This window comes from Rhinatrema bivittatum, chromosome 1 (genome assembly GCF_901001135.1).
Source record: "Rhinatrema bivittatum chromosome 1, aRhiBiv1.1, whole genome shotgun sequence".
NCBI lineage: Eukaryota > Metazoa > Chordata > Amphibia > Gymnophiona > Rhinatrematidae > Rhinatrema > Rhinatrema bivittatum.
The window spans coordinates 55,174,084-55,194,191 of NC_042615.1; the positions used below are offsets into that span (position 1 = coordinate 55,174,084).

At 38.8% G+C, this 20,108-nt stretch overlaps 1 protein-coding gene across 1 annotated transcript in view; it reads right to left on the reverse strand.

Moving 5' to 3' along the window:
- The window catches only part of LRBA (LPS responsive beige-like anchor protein), a 1,658,631-nt gene that overhangs the window by 564,070 nt on the left and 1,074,453 nt on the right, over nucleotides 1-20,108 (reverse strand). The window contains 2 exon segments of the mRNA XM_029605291.1: nucleotides 1,532-1,668; nucleotides 4,205-4,351. Of these exon segments, the coding sequence (XP_029461151.1) occupies nucleotides 1,532-1,668; nucleotides 4,205-4,351 (284 nt within the window).

The window sequence follows — 20,108 nt, forward strand, 5'->3', positions numbered from 1 at the left end:
ATACCCATTTAGATTTGTTTTACTTCGAAAAAGATGTTCTTTAAGCACTCCAATTTTAAAATTCAATAGGAAATATTGTAATTCAGTTATATAAAATGCATAACACAATTAACAAAGCATATGAAGCACAACCAAGGAAAAATATGTTAGGTATTTTGTAAATTATATTCTCACAGGACCCTTTAATAGAGGATAAATATTAAAATACAAGATTGCATTTTGAAACTCAATAGGTTGCTCTTTTATTTGCAATTTTTTTTCTTTCATGTTTTGGCAGAAAGATCAGCTCTTTAATAATTTTTTTTTCATTTACTAGAAAGCACTTAGTGTTTCTAAAATACACAATTTTCAAAGCCACCTGACTACTATTACACACTGATTCCAAAGCTGAAGCTTCCAATTAATTTCTAAAAGACAGAATTCAGTGGCCAAATGATCAACTGACACTTATAGAGCTAATATGATGTGACCACATTCACAGTAATGTGTTTAATTAATGTTGGGGGAACGCAGCGTAACTGGTGGAATAGGTCTCCTTTTACCACCCAAGTCTTAGGTACCTTAATTTACCATACTTAGACTTGGTCATTCTCCCCAGGAGGTGGAAACCCATGATTTCAATAGTGACAAAAGAAAATTAAACTGAATGTCCCTACACAGGACCATATATGCTTTCTATAGGGCACTATTATTTCTATCTGTTCTAAGAAAAACTACACTATACCATCACACATATATGTACACACATTTATATACATATAACTATGTACAGGCACATGTTTTACAGAATTTTAAAAAGTACCAAAAGAGGGTGAACTACAGGACAATAGATATTTATGACTAATTGTATATAAACTTCTGGGGGTGGATTGAATGAAATGTAAGAACAGAGTTAATTTTGTACTACTAAGAACTAAATGGTGCACAAACTTTTACTTTCTGAAATGTGTATTTACAAAGGAAATAAAATATTTTTGAGAGGCTATGAGAAGAAAGATGAACATTCTGTGAATTACAAAGCTAATTATTAAACATGATCTCTAAAAGCATTTAAAAATATAGCTGGAAATTATTCCCAGGAGTGCAATCATACTGTAGTTTTAAACTTGAAAAATATATTTGTGACTGTATATCCTGCTCAGTAATAAAAAAAAATAAAAGGTACTGAATTACATGTGGGTGAACTAAAGTAAGGCTCTTAGCACTAACACAAATAGCAAAAATAATGCTAAAATAAACACACTAATTTCACCATCATTATACTTGCAATTTTTGTATAAAGTGCTTTTATCAGGGTGTTTCCCTCCCCCAGTAACCTGACACTGAAAGGAAGGTAAATTTGGTTTGCATTTAAAAGTACTTTCATTGTAATGTTAAGAAGGTAACTTGGCCAGTGAATCCCTGACTAAGAAAACAAAATGAAAACTTGTGCTTTAGAAGCAAAGGATCCCATCAAGGATTAGGAGGGGCTTTGGTAATTTGTCACTAAGCATGGACATTAAGGGGGAAGGGGGTAATATTTTTTTCTTACCTTGGGATCGATTTTCTTAAAGCTGGGATCTTCTTCATCAACCTCAAAATACAGTTCAGAGGAGGTGATGGAGAGAGTGCCCTTCACAACCACAGAGGGGGCCACAAGCTGGGCCGGAGTGCACAGGCTAACCGGTCCTGACAAAGACAGAGAATCAACACGGAGATCGTGCACTTTAATGTTAAATCAAAATGTTCACCTGGGCATCTTATTTCATTTATCTTACATATCTTATTGACTTAAAACAATTGGGGTTTACAAAGCTTGTTGGAAGTTTTAAAACCATTGCCGTTCCAGAAACTACAGCAAATCGATTTACAACCTCGGCACAGCCAAGCTGCCCCAAAAGCTCCAGCCTAGTATAATGCACATTACATGCCAAGGTTTCTGTTGTTAACGTGGCACCCTGGGCAGGAACATCTCTCGGTTTTATTATAGTTTTCATAGGTTCTGTTTACAAGCAGCGCAACAAGAGTAACCAAAAGCAACAGCTTAATTAATATCCAAACCTTTTCAATTTTAAAATTTCTATGAAAATCCAAAATAAATCGCTAACTTAAACAGCAGTCTGAAAGCTGGCATATAATTGAACGCCGATCGTTTTGGCGATTTGATAAAAGCGCTCAAGGCAGAAAGTTCTGCGCCCAGGAAAACCCATGCATTTGAATTTCCGTTCTGCTGCCAGAGATCGTTGAAGGGATTCCACCTCACGTTAGTATAGTCCGGGGACTCAAAATAGCTGGAGGGTTGATTTCCAACTATGAATTTTTACTGGAATAATCACATCACAGGGCTCCTCGGAGAGCCACATCAGACCGGCTCTGAACATAATGAGCTGGGACTGGGTACAGATCTAACACTGCTCTGAAAACATACACAGAAAGAAAGAGCAACGCTGGGGAGGGGTGGGCTCTGCAATCATGAAAGCCGCTGGTTAAAACAATTACAAGACGACAAACAAAAGAAAATCTCAGAGCCATGCACAATGCGAACTCTTTAGGTCTGACAGCCTATAAATGATTAAAAATATCGTACTAAAAATGGAAGACTGCGCTGTAAATTCTGAAATAATATAGTGTCTATGAATTAGGTGCATCCGTCTAGGTAATCAATGGATGAACACGTGCCAAAAAATTCAAATAAATTGTCATTTCCATCGATTGTTAAGGAGGAGGGGATAGGGGTGACGGTTTTTAATCTCGCATCAATCTTAATGTGTGCCATAGAACAATAGGAGAAATGCTCTGCGGAGATCAGAACAGGCTTTGCCCCCTATTCCCAATGTACAAATACATTGTTTGCAGATGGGCAGCAGATAGCAGTAGAACTGTCTTGATTTCCCAAAGCTCATCCCCACAAATGGATGAAATAAGCAGCTATGTGTTCTTTTGCTGTCTCCCTTTGCCCTCTGTACATTAGCATGTAATCCAGAAGAGAAATAACATTTTTTCAATCAGGCTCAGACATTCAATTACAGGGTGAGCAGACAGCTGCAGGAGCTGGGGGCAGCCCAGGTCTTGGAGGAGACCCTCCTGACAATTTCCACCTCATTTCTATCCCACATCACTTTATTAGTGAGGATTACTTCTTAATCCTATTGCCTTTGTCAAGATTATATAATTAAACTCCCCTTTCACCTCTATTACAGTATATGAATGTATTACCAGAGCTGCCAAAGAAATAAGATCGGAGGAGGGGGATCTTAGTTAATGCTATATTCTAGGACTAAACAGTTGGGGGGGGGAAAAGAAAACTATATTATGCATACAATTTTTGGGGGTCCTCCTATATTGTAATTATGGCAGGCACTGACAGCATGAACATTCAGAAGTGCTGTAGGACCTAAAGGTTCTAAATTAGAATGGAATGGCATATGGTAATGCAGCACTCAAAGGGAAATTCACTACCCTGAGCAATATGCAAGGTCAACATTTAATCATGTAAATCCCATCTCCAGAAAAATGTGTTTGCATTAGCTGCGCCGACATGGCAGCAAAGGCCCGTTCCACAGTTGTGCGTTCGGCGAGGCCCGATTCAGACTCTGACCCCGGCGCCCAGCGCTCGCGCAACGGGGAGGAAGCGCGCGCAAGACTCTCCCAGCCCCTTTGTGCAAGGGATACGCGTGGACTGACACGAATCAGTCCAATAGGATGTTAAACTCCTCCTTTCCTTTATTAAATTGCCTATTTACAGATTCATAGATGAAAGCGAGGCTCCTTCAAAGTATGTTCATTGCAAACCGCTTTTACTGTATTTACTGAATATTATCAAATAAATAAATGAAATGAGAGAAGCAAGGGCAGGGAGAAAGGTGGGAGGCCTGGGACGCCTAAAGGCGCCGCTTCCAGGCGGGAGTCCTACACGCAACAGCAGAAAGGTGATGCCAAGATCCAACTAAGACGGGGAAACATCAGCTCACGTTTTTATTCCCAGTTTCTTTCCTGGTTTCTAAAATCAAATATATGACAAGCAAAGGCTCTTACTGTCCCACCAGGAAACATTTCAGACTATGCATGACCTTTGATTAATTTAATTGTGCGAGAGAACAAGTAATCACTGCCCGCTGAAACATTACCAACTTGCAAGGTACCAAAGGCTGATTCGCTGGTTCAAAGAGTTGGAGTGGGTGGGAGAAGAGCTCGAGTGAAACGCGGGAGCCAAATTCAAGTTTACCAGTTAAGTTCTCCAAGTCTTTCTCTTCCATGGAAGACAAGGTCTCGTCGTCTCCTTCCAGCAGGATTTCGCTTTCCGAGGTCTGGTTCCCCATGACCTGACTCTTGATGGACTGCTTCCCTTTAACAAGGACGTCTTCATCGGGAGCTGAAATGAACAAGACAAAAAAATAAGCACGGACATTACTGTCTATCAGCTCGCAGAGGCAGGCGTTAGGGAGGAAAGCTTTTAAATGAAGATTAAAAAATGAGAAGGCTGTCAGAGGTAAGGCTTCCGCCGGCAGCAGCGCTTATTATTCGCCTCTGCCTTGCCGTCCAAAACCGAAAACCACAACCAATTCGACCTTTCACTTTAACGCCAGGCTCTTCCTTTCTTTCTTTCTTTAAAGGTGAGGGAATATCGGTCTAGGCAATGAAATCATCCCCAGGTTGTTACAGGAAGGTTTGCTATCAGTTGCCAGGGAGAAACATTTGCACGCTTAAGTTACAGTTTTACAGAAACAGAGGAGGACGGCGAGGGGCCGGATTCCTGCCTAAGTGACCTGCCCTTTGACAATCGACTCCAGGCCCCAGCGCCTAAAAAGGGGGCTTTGCTCTCCTTTCGGTTAAAGCTGGGAGCTCTGCCGGGGCGGGGTCACAGGTCCCCGACAAGCAAGCGAGCTCCGAGAGCCTCCGGACAAGAGGAAAACGGAAAACGTGTCGACCCAGGCAGACGTGCATTATCAGAGTCCCACACCAAATAAAGCAGCATGACATGACCCACATGTACCGAGCTTGCTTTTTTTTTTTTTTTTTTTTTTTTTACACACACTTAGAGAAGACACAACCAATCCCCTGGCACATCCAGTTTTATATATAATTTTATTTCAGCGGTGTAACGGAATCAAAGCTCGCTGAGGAACGCAAATACGAAAGTCATTAAGAACATCATTCACTTAATGATAGCAATATTGCTCTTCTGTTTTCCAAACGCGACAAAAATGAGCAAACTCTATTCCAGTGGTTGAGCCTTAAGTTGGCAGAAAAAAATGCCGTGTAAGCACGTAGGAGAGAGCTGCCCCCCTGTGTGCATGCTCAGGGCAGCGTCCCAAGTCACCCCGGTGCCACCGACTGGCGCAGCCCTGCAGGGCACACCCTGGGAATCCCCGAAAAACAACAGGTTCACGAGTTACCTGGCTGCATTAGTTAAATGGTTGCAAAATAAAGGCTAAAATCATATTTGCTTTAACTGTTTATTGCGATCCTGGACAAATAACATTAATGCATTTTACGGTACTGGGAGACTTTTAGCGCTTTCGAGTGCTAACATTTACTGAGATCAAAATATCAACATATGTTAGATTTGCTGAAATGTATCTTTTCCTATCAGATCCGACACAGTTTTCTCTAAATAGCCGGGAAACCACCCCCTTGCTTTCCCCGCTGGCTGTATACTTCTGTGCTATAATGCCTTCCCTTTCCCATCCCCTGCTCGCTGCACTGCAGGCGGTTTGTGCCGTAGCACTATAATAATGGCGTCCCCCTAGCACATGGGTGAATGCTGCAGCACAGCGACGTCCTGCTCTCCTGACCTCTGGGTGGATCCTGGTAGCACGCTACTGCAATTTGGTAGGAAGACACCACTTGGACAAAGAGCTTATTTAAAAAACAAAACTGCATTTGGGTCTGCTATCTTAGCCGTAAGCATCTCCAGGGTTTTTGCAATTGATCATTACTTAAATGTTTGTTAACCAGTAGACGTTTTGAAGAATTATTCTGTTGGGCATCAACTCATGATATGGTATATAATGCATTTCAAAATTATTTCCAACCTAAATGAAATGCATTCTTTATTATAAAATGCATCTGAAAGCATTTATTCTGCTTCTTAGGGCATCTTATTTCCATTATTTATCTACTACTACTCCCAAAAGGGCTGTACATTTCAATTTATTTTAAAGGACTTCCTCAAAAGATAAAAAGTACACCTCCCCCCCCCCCCCAAAAAAAAAAAAACAAACAAAAAAACCAACCCCTCCTTTGGGCTTCCAGTTCAACTGGAACAGTTCCAGTTTGGGCTATAATGCCATGTTCACATCTATCCAGGGTTTTATCCCGTTTTATATCTCCCCTCTCCATCTAGACCAGTCATTGCAGCGATAATCCTAGTCTAGCTGCTAAGCACAGCCCGTGGCTCCTCTTGTTAATTAGCCAAGAAGTGGCACTTGAGTGATGGTTGGGACTTTCTCCTTTGGGTGACAGAGAACTGCCTCTACAGCATCCCAGTCAGGCCATGAAGCAGGAGGCAAGTCTTGGAACTGAACTTGGTCCCTGTCCCTGGGTGATTAAGCCTGTCCAAGAAGTGAGATTGTATCAGTTATTTTGATTCTAAGGACACACAATGAAACAAAACCCCCCCGTTGGTGGCTTCCTTATTTGCATAAAATGTATTCCCCTAACCAGAGTTTCCCAACTGGAAGTACACCATCTGGTTTTCAGGATATCAATATGTCTGAGAGATTTGCATACTGTGGAGACCCAATGTAAGTAAATCTCTCTCAGGCATATTCATTGTGGCAATCCTGAAATCTCGACTGGGTAAGGTGTGCCTCCAAGAGAGGACTGGGAAACACTCATCTGTAGAAGAAAAGTATAAAATAATATACATATAAAATGGCCCCTTGCTGTGGTCAAAATATGTGACTAAGTGTTGATAACACTTAAGCAAAATGACTAAATAAAGGGTATTGTTGGCCAGGCAAGGTTTGGAAAACATATGCCAAACACATTATGACCCACTAAACTTCAGCACAGTGCTCATTACTTTCTCTGATTACTGCCATACGTGACTTGAGGTTCCACCAGATTATTTAAAAAAAACTTTAATCTGCAAACATTTACAGAGTAAGGCAGTCCCCGGTGGCAATATAGAAGGGTTTCTACTGTTTCACTAAACAGACTCAGTATTGCACAAACATGGTTTACAGGGAGGCAAAGCAGGGTCCTGGGTTTTTGATCAATAATCTTATGGTCAGCTGTGTTGTTTCAGCAAGGGTCCTGAAGGGCATCGCTTAATAAAATTTATCTTGCTGTGAGAAGTTTTTGGCCAGTAAAGGATTACAATGAAAAAAATAAACTATAAACCAAATATCTAATGTATAATTGAGGTCACTAAAGTAAGAGGCTGACAAGTGATGTACTAAATATTTACGACACTTCTGGATACAGAAACTGGTAGCAATAATGCAAAATCATTCTGCAATAATGGACATCTGTCTCTAAGGTGATTTCAGCTGGACATGAAAATGTACATAATAGCAAATAACCACTGTTTAAAGAAAAGATAGAAACAGATCTAAATTCCCTAGCAAAAGGAAACAAGGTTTTCTTATACCTGATGGTCATCTTTCCCCAAACAATTTATGAATTAAAACTATTGGTCATACAGAAAGTACTTTACAAGATGTGATATTTTTATTGAACCAAAATAAGGATTATCCAAAGGCATTGTGTGAGTGCCCTCTTTTAGACTTACAGTCGTTCCTAAAGAAGGAACCTAGATGGTGTCAAAAGCTTGCCCACAATATCAACTATAAAAGCTCCTTCAAAGATATTCAAAGCAAGAAGCCTGTGAGGTAGTCGACTGAGAGGAAATATGATAGAGGTCTATAAAAGCATGAGCGGGGTGCCTCAAGTAAATAGCGAACAGTTATTTACCCTTTCAAATAGTATTAGGACTTGGAGATAGTCCTGGAAGCTAATAGGTAGTACATTTAAAACAAATCAGAGAAAGTATTTTTTTCACTCAGCGCACAATTAAATTGTGGAATCTGTTACTGGAGGATGTGATGAAAAAAGTTCTCATAGGAGTGTTTAAAAAAAAGGTTAGTCAAGCTCCTGGAGGAAAAGTCCATAAACCACTAATAGTCATATAGACCTGGGAAAACCACTGTTTTCCCCTGGTTAAGTGTGATGAGGATTGGATCTATTCTTTGGAAGCCTAGCGAGTACTTGTGACCTACATTGGCCCAGGATGCTGGGCTTTATGAACTTATAGACTGACCTAGCATGGCATTTCTAATGTTTCTTATCTCTTTGTATTTCTTATATTGCCCCAAATCAAAAGTTATCACTATCTACAATGACATTCATGTAAAAATAAAGGGAATGCAAAATAAAAATTGCAAAAAGACAACATGGGATAAAATGTCCTCTTTGCCTGAACCCCCCTCTCATTAAAAAGTAGTCCACCATGTACTGGAAGTTCATAGATTCTGTAATTGCCCAGCCAGAGTTGAGAAAGCTCTTGTCACAGAAAATATGCAGCTTACTGATAGTTAGAATGGTTTTCCTGTAATTAAGTCCCCCTGGAGGATTTTAAGTTAGCAGCAGTAAAATTACCAACAGTACTCTAATACACACCACATGCGCTAGTGCCGCTCACAATCCTCAATGGTCTAATAGCAGTCGGGCATAGAACACTTTTTAAATTATAGCACAGCAACCCTACACACAAAATAAAAGGTTGGCAATTGTGTTTATAAGTGGTGATAAAAATATTTGTAGCTTTATAAACCGCGTCTAGCTTGTACCTTTTTAGACAGAGTTTCTAAGCAGATTTCTCGCAGCTTTTTTTCTGAGTATTGGTAAATCCTGCGCTACAATGCAAGTCTTTTTGCATCATACTGAAATTTCCCCATTGTTCTTTTAAAAAGACATCACTTGGAGTCTGAGCATTACAAGTGCTATCCTCTAGGCCCCAATCAGAGTGTATCTGGCAGGCAAGTGACTTATTGTGCATGTTGATATTATTTTCTGTGCCTTATTCTATTAGCTGGATTAAAAATATACCTTCCTGATCTCTGCAATTTTCTTTTCCATAGAAGCTCATTACATTGTTATGATTATTTATTTATTTATATTCTGCTTTTCGCCACTTCTGAGCAGATTACAATCAGGTACGGGAAAAGTAGCATTTATTTATTCATTACATGATTTATATTTCCCCTTCTTATCAGAACCTATTCATGGCAGATTAGTATAAAAGTAAGGCATTTGGTAAAAGGTTTCAGATGCAGTACCTATTCCTCCCTTTTGAATCTTGAAGAATACCTCTTTCATATGGAGGAGAATTAAATATTCAAAGCAGAGTTGTAGGAATTCTCTTTCCTTTGGGAGTTCCCTGGAATTAAACTGCACCCATATTCCTTTCCACTGGGCATCTAGGGGGTACAAAATCAAGTCTTTCAGAAAGCTGCACAGATGATGCCTCTCAGACATACTGCTGACAGTTATAAATGAAGTAGCCAGCAGATCTTGTTGGGAAGTTCCCATAGCTCAGTCTGCTGACTTTGAAAGTTATTTTTAAAGACCCTGAGCCCAACTATAGAAAGACAGGGTTTATTGGGAACCTTGGGATTCTATAATGGTATTTTGATTAGATTAAACTACCTTCTCCAACATTTTTCAGTAATTAAATTTTTTTTTAAATGTCAGTTACACTTTTCACTTATCCACTATGAACCTGGCAGCTCTAGGATCAATTACATTCTTTCCAAATCTGAAGAGCTTCAAAGTCTCTCTCTGGACATAAAAATCATGAAACCCTTGGGTGGTCAATTTTTTTTTTTTTTACTTTCAACTCACATCTGCTCAATTTAATGGTTAAAATCATTGATACTGCAGAGTGAGAATGGAATCTGAGGCTCGATATGTGTTCTGTCAGCAACTAATACAGCATAAGTGCCATTGTCCAGTGCTGCCTACTAATTCTGGGATGTCATGAGCTCCAAAAAGGACATTCTCTGTGCTCTCTTCACTCTGCAACTTTTATATGTGAGAAAAGGTCATTTATTCAGTGAACTGAGCAAATTTGCACTAACTGTCACAAAAGAATCTCATTTTTATATCAAGACATCACCGGAGGGACACTGGGTTTCCTTATCTGGGGCTTTTCTTGCCAAATTGAACTATGGGAAAGAAAATCAGATCAAGGAAAAATCAGAACCTGCAATGCTGATAGAGCACCCACTTACAGTGGTTCAGCTCTTGACAAGGAGCTTCTTTTTTGGCAAGACAATCACTGCATCAAACATAATACATTTATATTTATTTAAAATATTTATATTCCACCTATATTGACTATGTCATGCTAGGCAGATTACAAAGCAAACATATAACAAAAAACAAAAATAATCACAAATCAACAGACATTAAAATTTCTAAAAAAAATAAAATAAAAATGTACTTGCTGAAATGCTTCTTTAAATAGAACAGTTTCAACTGCCTTTCAAAACAGTTTATAAACTATATAAAAACTAAATACCAAAGGGAGTACATAGCTGAGGAGTCTCATTGTAAAGCAGACAAAATCCCCATAGTGGATGAAATCAAACAAATCTTCCAGACATTGAACTACAGTACCTGTAGTGTTAAAAGACTCAGGTTATAGGCAAAGCACCCAACCAAATTAAATGTCAGGTTTTATATTGGGAGCGTTATGAACAGTATTGATTATTGAGACCACTAATAAAATCTTGTAGATAAAGCTAAACATGCACTGGGATTTGAATTTTGTTTCTTTAATTTTTTTTATATATTCACGTTGATAGGATCTTAAAGATTTTGAATCGTCCTGCTGTTCATACTTTGTATTTTATAGAGCATAACATGACCAATTATGAGAAGCAGCATCTTAAAAGGGGGAAACAAAAGAAATTGCAAAATAAACACAGCCAGAATAAATTTATAATATGTGAAACCCAGGGACAGCAGAATGCTATTTTGGTTGGGGAGGAAGCAAATTAACCAAGCTTTGCTCCCATCCCTGCCCAGCATCCTGAACCTCTCTTCCCAACATTCCCCTGACATTCCTTCCTCTCCTCCCACCCTCTACACCTTCCCTTCCCAGCATCACCATGATTCCCTTTCTCTCCTCCCCACATTCCCTCTTCCTGGCAACCAGCCATCAGAGAAGCTTCCAGTCCAGATCCCCTTTACCCTACAGGCAACAGGTCAGCTCTATCTTCCTTCAAGCCAGCAGATGCAATAAGGCCAAGGAGAGGCAAGCAGCTGACTCACTTTTGTGCAGTGGAGGACATTAGTGGTGGGAGAAGGTAGCAGCAGCAACTCAATAAGGTAGAGCATGTGCCTCTGACCTGTCTTCTGTGTGGCTGTGCTGGCTGGCACAGAAAATATTAGAGCCCCAAGGGCTTCAATTCATTATGCTGGTTCTGCTGCTCAGATGCTGACTGCTGAAAGTTGTTTGGGCCTTGGTCCCAGGTGGCCCACTGCATTCCATTGCCTATGGTGAAATCTGCTGATTGGTTTACTCACAGGTTTTACACCATCCCCAAAGATGACCAGTGGATGTGGCAACAACCACTAAACCAGTGATGGCAAAGTCAAGTCCTCAAGTGCCACAAACAGGCCAGGTTTTCAGGATATCTACAATGAATATGCATGAGAAAAATTTGCATATAATGGAGGCAGTGCATGGGAATTAGCCGTCACTGCACTAAATCAGCCAACCAGATTTCACTCTTGCTTCTGGGCTGCATAAACTGCTCCTTCATTGGTTGAGACAATGTTTTGAACCAGGGACCCCCAGGCATTCCCTAAAGGGTTTCATGCAATTTGGGAGAGAGGGCTGATGTTCTGTACAATTTCATAATATATGATGTCTCCCTAACCAAAACTAAAATTGAAAACCATTAAGTTAAGTTATTTAAATCAGCCAGGGGATGCCATGGTAGTTAAAGATCCAGAATTTCAACATCTAATATTTAAATGTAAGTCTCATTTGGGTCCTTTTTAATAAAATAAGCTGCAACAAAAGCAAAACTAACTAAGTCGAGTGCCTGGGGCTGTTCTGTGTAGAGCTCATGATATCAGAGGCTTTTTGTCCCACAGTTTGCTTACTAGCTCAGATGCTTTCTTCTTCTAGTAGTATTGCACAATTAACAGAACCCTGGAACACTCTTTTTCGAATACAGGTATAGAAACCAAGGCATTATGGACAATATAAACTTATATCATGATATTTACTGTAAATCAAAACTGCAGAATTCTACTAATTTCTTCCATTCTAGTCACCTGAAGTTAAAAACTCTCCTACAATTTATTCAAAAGTGCATGGTAATAAAATAATGATGCGTAAAGATAATTTTAGAGGGTTCCACCAAGTGTTATGGAGCACATTACGCTTCCTGCAACCACTGTCCTGGACAGCTTCAATATGATTACCAATAAGATATGAAGACTGTTGAGATTTTCTTATCATACAAATATTCTTTTATAGGCAAGCTACTATCTTGATTCAAAAGTTCAATAGTACATAACAGAGAAAAAGACATAGAAACCCAAGACATCAACTTAATCTTAAAAAGTAAACAAATACTATTCACCTCTATCATTTCAATAATAATTTTTAAGTCAAGGAATTTAACTACTAGTTTTATCCGTGTCATGAGTAGTTTTAATATTTTGATAACATTTGTTTAAAAAAAAAAAACAAAAAAACTTAGGTGGTATTAATCTCAAAACCCTTTAAGGTGAATTTTAAAAGCCCGATGCATGCATTAATTAGGGGATGTGCGAATATGTTGGGCTTCTACACACCAAGCAGATTTTAAAAGCCACTCGGATATGTGATAAATGTTGCAGCATGCACATCTTGGATGTTTTCAAAAAGGGGTGGGGACTGGGTGTGGGCTGGCCATGGGCGTTTCAGGGCAAGAAGCTGAGATACATGCGTAAATACTTACACGATCCCGCGTGTGCAGAGGCCCCCTTGCCATGTAACTTTACTTCTGTTATGGATGCTGTGTAAGTTATAAAATAAACAGGCAGATCTGTGGGGTTTTAAGGGTTGGGGATAAATGAGGGGAGTGAAGGCTACTGAACCATGGGAGTCTGAAAGACTTATGTCTTAACTGGGGATAAACTGGTAAAAGTGAAAATGGCGGAGCGCACCCCTTTTAAAATCCCCCGATTTATGCGGTAGAAGCAGCATTGGCACACACTTGCGCACGCCCACTTACAATCTGGCGCACATGTGCACGCGGACAGGCCAATGAATGCATGCATGTTGACCCACACTCTGGTTTGATGGTTAACCTCTTTGTTTTTGGCTCCTAACCGAATACCAGCTTGCCAGCTGCTAATACTCTAGGATTTAAGTGTCTGAATGTTTTGTTATGCTGGATTTTAGTAAGACTTTCCTCCTTTCAGACCTCACTTCCTCTGCATTCTGTTATTAACTGATGACTAGACAACCAAAATGTAATCAGTGTCATATCCTCTAATACGACTGCAAAATGTTTCAAAGTTTGGAAAAATATCCGAAGGCCCACCGAAAAAAAAATTGTTCCCCTCCAAAAGGCATAAAACCACTACCCTTGATACTGAACAGGCTTTGCATCTATTTGACAGTTATCTTTTCTGATGTCACAAACTTCCCCAAATTAAATTCAGTCACAACAAATATAAATTACATTGTATTCAGACATGTCTTCTTTACATTTCTACAGTTGGAACAATATCTAAAAGCACACACAGCACATACAGCCAGACTGATTTCTATAAATAATTACTCTGGGGAAAAGTTTCCTCCTTGAAAAATTACCCAAATCCTTTTCCTCCAAGCAAGCTAATGTGAACTTGGGAAGGGCAATTAAATTGTCAGAATTAACAAATTTGTTTTTAACTAGAAGGTAGCCAGAAGTATAGTCATGGGGCTGGTATTGATTGTCAGAACGGAGAACATCAGTCTTCAGGTATTTACTCTGCCACCTTTGCACCAGAGGCTCCTTTAGATCAAATCAATCCCCGAAAAAGATGGCTTGGATTGGAAATGCACATAACTAAGCTCAAACAAACCCCATTTTGCTCTTTATTGGCAGGGCTGTCCTAATTTTCATAATATCTGCACTATTTCAAGTTGTGATCACTCATGCTCTTTTCTCTCCAAAGACACATTGTGGATAAATATACCTTCCTTACTGAAGCACAGATTGGCTGAAAAACAACTCGTGCCTTTTTCTTTTTTTTTTGGGGGAGGAAGGAAAGAAATTACTTCATGTTTTGTTTTTAAGAATCTACTTTAGTTCACTTTGAATTTAAACCTCAGACTGGAATCTGAGGGCACATTTATTAAAGGGTAAGTAGATTCCAACCTTGTTTGCCTCTCAAATGTCTTTACCCTGTGGATGCAGCACTTTCCCATGTTACTTCTGAATCTTCGTTTATTTGGTTTATAGTGCTACCATGGAACTCCTGCAGATGCCGTTTGACTTCATTTCAGGCTGGCATCCTATGTTACTAGAACTTGGTGAATTAAACACAGAGGGCATACATTCTGGAATACATACATATCACTGTTTCAGGGCCATTAAAAATACAGTCAATTATTCCAGCAAGAAGTGGCTATTTAAGATTTCTTTTTATACACTTTAAGACAAGAAACAGCAATTGTTTACAATTTTGTCTTCAGAAAGAGCAAGAGAGTTAGGTGTATACTCTGTATAAAAAAAATACATTCGTTTTGTAAAAACAAACATCAAGTATACATTTTTAACAACAAAAAAAGAACTATATCTTTTGGCAACTAATATAGTATTACACGTTATAAAACTAGAGAAGACGACCACGTTGGATATAATGCCAGGATTTAACAGGCATAGGTATTACAGAAAAAGCTCAAAACAAAACATTGAGTCCATCACAGATGCTTAAGCAAACGAATCTCATAAGGAGGACTGAAACAAAATGGAGTGAAAATGTAATCATTTATGCCTGTTTGTAGCGTGTAGCTGTTAGTGGGGGAATTATGCTTGAGGCTGCTCTTCTAAAGGTACAGCACAAGGAAACCTTTCCAAAAAAACCAGACTTTTCTTATCAAACAGAGACTACCTAATTTTGTGAATAAAAACAGAATTCAGAGTTAGTTCACACAGAAGACTGGTCTTGCTGTTCTTGCATGTATAAGTACTTCCAAAAAAAATTGACAACAGTTAAAAAAAAAAAAAAAAAATTATGACGATGCACCTTTTTGTTTTTTTTGTTCTGATCATTTTATTCATCAGGTGACATGAGCACTGAAAGCTTCTGAATTTTATTTTTTTTACTGGCCATTATGAATCTAAGTATATTGGGGTACTGCTATACCAATCCTCACCATAATCTCATACCATAATCACAACGTTACAGGTATGGCATGTTCGGTTAAGGAATTAAGAAAAAATAAAGAGAAAAAAAAATAAACCAAGAGCATGATCATAAAAGGTGAATATTTAGTTTTAACATAATGACAATATTAAAAACATGCATCATTAAGACAAAAAGAAAGAAGAGAAATTAATACCACAACCAAAATCTAGGGTGGTTAAATGATACAGTGCACACACTTATTACAAGTCTATGAATGCTCCCACGATATCAATACATTTTTATATCATAATTTTTTTGCTTGTACTCCCCATTCCTTCACACAGGCTCTTATGTTTGAATATATTGAGATTGGCCATTTTGTGCAAAAGGTATAAGGAATATACCTGTTATGTGGTGTCCTTTATATGTTGCTCCAGTGAAATGTGGGGAACATCTGAACATGTTACAAGGCTTTCTGCCACACACCATTTTATTTATTAATTGATAACATTTCTATTAGTGATGGCTTTTGAGAAAACAAATGTTTTTTGTGCATAAGCACTGAGGAGAAGCAGAGGGTCCTGTATTTATTACTGACTGACAAAGTAAAGTACCATGAGAATCTACCCAAGAAATTGTGATGTCTTGAGAGGTGACTAAGGAACCATTTATTTTATGAGTGTTTTTTCTGATACACTTTGAATAGCTATGCTGTATGTGTGTGGAGTATAATAATTTTAAATAAATACAATACATGCATTTGGTTGATGCCCCAAGGAAAGGGGGATTCAGGAGGATGGAAACACAGTTAATTGCTAAGGCTGCATATTATATTAACAGGATTGGAAGAGACAGATTATATAATTAATTTATGATGATCCTTAATTTCTAATTATGCAAACAGTGGCAGTCATTCCCTGACCTATGGACAAATTAGCTACCAGGAATACATTTCGCTACCACCAGGAATGAAAAATATCTGGGTTCAGATATTCAAAGAGCATTAAGCACTAGATTATCCAGATAAGCAGGACTTATCAGGTTACATTCAGTGGCTGCTGAATAAGTTGTGGATGGGCAATGGGCCGATCAGGGCGGTGTTACTTAGCCAGATATATTATCCAGCTAAGTAGAAACATTCAGCGTTAGGCAGATAACTTATCCGGGTTAATTTAAACCTGATCAATATCAGTTCTAAACTTAGGCCTGGATTTATCAAAATGCACTAAATACAGCATGCGATAGAAAAAGGGGTGTGTTTTATGGTAATAGGCAGTTTATCGCAATTTGCGCTAATACCTATGCGAAGAGCTAGGTTACCGCAAATTGCGATAACTTTTTTGCACTTTGAGATAAGTGTATTTCCTACATACAACCACTGGAGGGACCATGTTTACTATCAGAGGAGAGAGAGAGAGACAGACAGACTAGCCATAATGCCCTCACCCTAGACAGGTATTTATATCTCTATGGGAGGTCCACCTAGAAACTCGAGGTGAAGTTTAGGTATTAGTGTAGGGGGTTAGGGGCCACTTTGACATTCAAAGAGAGATGTACGAACAGAACAATGCTCTCTTGTGAAGATTTGATGACCTTTGGAATGAGGAAACTAACCCAAAGATGAGATTTGTGCAGTGTTCTCTCCACCTAGCTTGATGTTACCCAGGTAGAGAGTCCATCAAGCTAGGTTGAGAGAACATTGCACAAATCTCATCTTTGAGTGAGTTTCCTCACTCCGAAGGTTTTCAAATCTTCACAAGAAAGCACTGTTCTGTTCGTACGTCTCACTTTGAATGTCAAAGTGGCCCCTAACCCCCTACACTAATACCTAAACCTCACCTCAAGTTATTAGGTGGGCCTCTCATAGAGATATAAATACCTATCTAGGGTGAGGGCATTATGGCTAGTCTCAGTCTCTCTCTCTCTCATGGCCTAGATAGCTAGGCTGGTGCTCCAGGAGCTTCAAAACTACTAAAACCAGCATTTGAGAACACATCATAAAATGCAATAAAGCAAGCTATCACACAGCTTAACGCTACTGAAAAAAGTGTAGCTAAAATCAGCCTTAAAGCCATGCGATAGGGCTTCACAAAACAGTAAACCCAGCCCACTCCTGCCCCTAACGCCTCCTCTTTTTCGGATTTGCATTGCTCCATATGTTTTGGTGCTATCGCATGCGTTAAAGGCGTTTTTGCATGCGATAAGCCCTTAATGCATGCGAAAACGCCTTATAGCATTTTGATAAATGACCCCCTTAGACAGATAAGACTTATCCATCTAAGTAGTGCTTAATACGGGGATATTTAGCAGCACAGCCATGCTGCCGAATATCCCGACTAAGTTTGCCAGATATGTCTATTCAACTAACTTATAAAAACAGACAGCTTTTAAATATCTACCTCTTTGAAATTTTGGTGAATTATTTGGAAACAATCTGTGACCATTTCCATGTAATGGATTGGACAAGGGATTCTTTTAAGAAATAATTCAAAATAACCATCAATACAGATATTTTGTTTTTTTCATTAATAGATAAGTTTGCCTTCCAGATAAACCAATGTCCTTATTGACTCAAGGATCTCCTAAATTAAAACATAATGCTTGTCCTTAATATACTGTCACTGAAAATGTTCTGGAAACTTTTATATTTTTCAAACCAAGAGATGCATTTCAAAGCATAAAATTAGACAACTTTATAAATAACCACTCAGCAAATCATTATCTGTACTGGTGCTTGTGACATTCTGCAGAATTTTCAGTGTTCCTGTCAGATTCAATCAAGGAGGACTTCTACTATACACAACAGCTATGACTCTGTATAACCTACCATTTTGCCACTTTAATGATAATTATTCTTAAAAACAAAAATGGTTCTGCTCCAACCCTTTCTATATTACGTACTGTAAATAAATATTCTGCCTATGATACTACAATCACTGTGAAAATGTAATTTATCCTCATCACAAGATGGGGCTTCCTTTTCAAAATACCATTAACAGATGTCTCAGAGCTTCTCTCCCTGCTCCTCTCCCAAGACTCTCGTACAGATATGTGAATTTTAAGTCCTCAGTTTAACAATAAGAATGTGCCATACTGGGTCAGACCAATTGGCCACCAAGGCCAGTATTCTCTTTCCAATAGTGACCAATCCAGGTAACAAGTACCTGGCACGATCCCAAACAGTAAATAGATCCCATTCTGCTATCACGCAGTGATAAGTAGTGGCTATTCTCAAGTCTACTTGGTAAACAGTTTATGGATTTCTCCTCCAGGAACTTGTCCAAACCTTTTTTACCCTAGCTATGGTAAAGTGCCCTAACCACATCCTCTGGCAATGAATTCCACCGCTTAATTGTGTGCTGAGTGAAAAAGAACGTTCTCAGATTAGTTTTGAATGTGCTACTTACTAACTTCATGGAGTGTTCCCTAATCTTTGTATTTTTTGAAACAGTAAGTAATTGATTTACATTTACCTGTTCTATTCCATTCATGATTTTATAACCCTCTACCTTATCCCCGTTCAACTATCTTCTCCAAGCTTAACAGCCCTAACCTCTTTAGCCTTTACTGATAGGGGAGTCGTTCCATCCATTTTATCATTTTGGTCACCCTTCTCTGTACCTTTTTCCAATGCAACTACATCCTTTTTGAGAAGCAGTAACCAGAAGTCACACAGTACTCCAGATATACCATCACCATGGAGCAATACAGGGCTTTATGACATTTGCCATTTTTTGTCTCCATTCCTTTCCTAATAATTCCTAAAATTATTTGTTTTGACTGTTGCCACACATTGAACTGAGGATTTCAAAGTTTCGCAATGTCTTAAAATGTCTAATTCTAAAGTCATTAAAACAATATGCAGAACTTGAAAAAGACTTTGGATAAGCTGTTCTGAGTATTCTAGAAGGTATATATACAGTAATGTTTTCTAAAGTTTCACCTCACATTCCAGATAAATATCTCCCAGTCTCTGGATATCTAGTTATTTATATTCCATTTTTCGGCAGTTCAAAGTGAAATACATTCTGATACTGTAAGTATTTCCCTATCCAGAACTAATAAATACTGAAACACCACAATCAATCGAGCCCAAAACGTATACACCCTGGGTGCAGAGAACAGAATTTTTTCTCTCATTAGTTGGACCTCATACATAGGCACCTTATAATGCTAGATAGCATAATGGTAATTGTGCCAGAAAGTATAATCACAGGTCAAATAATGAAACTTTTTTTTGCTTCAGTGCAAACTTGAACACCAATTTGTGCAATTAAAACATAGCCATAATTCCGCAGGTTGAACGAATTTTCTGCAAATAATGCTTAGTAACATCACAAATCTTTACTTAGCTTGATAGCTTAATAGGAAGCGCACTACCGGCAGGTCGGCAAGCCAAGTCGCTCCATAACATCTTATTTCGGCCCCCTGACGAAGGCACAGCCGAAACACGGGTCCGTGTCGGGCTTAAAGAATTCGAGCCTCTTACATTAAGGCAGCATGGAGTATCTTTGCGCTATTAAGCTATCAAGCTAAATAAAGATTTGTGATGTTACTAAGCATCATTTGCAGAAAATGCATTCAACCTGCGGAATTATGGCTATGTTTTAATTGCACAAATTGGTGTTCAAGTTTGCACTGAAGCAAAAAAAAGTTTCATTATTTGACCTGTGATTATACTTTCTGGCGCAATTACCATTATGCTATCTAGCATTATAAGGTGCCTATGTATGAGGTCCAACTAATGAGAGAAAAAATTCTGTTCTCTGCACCCAGGG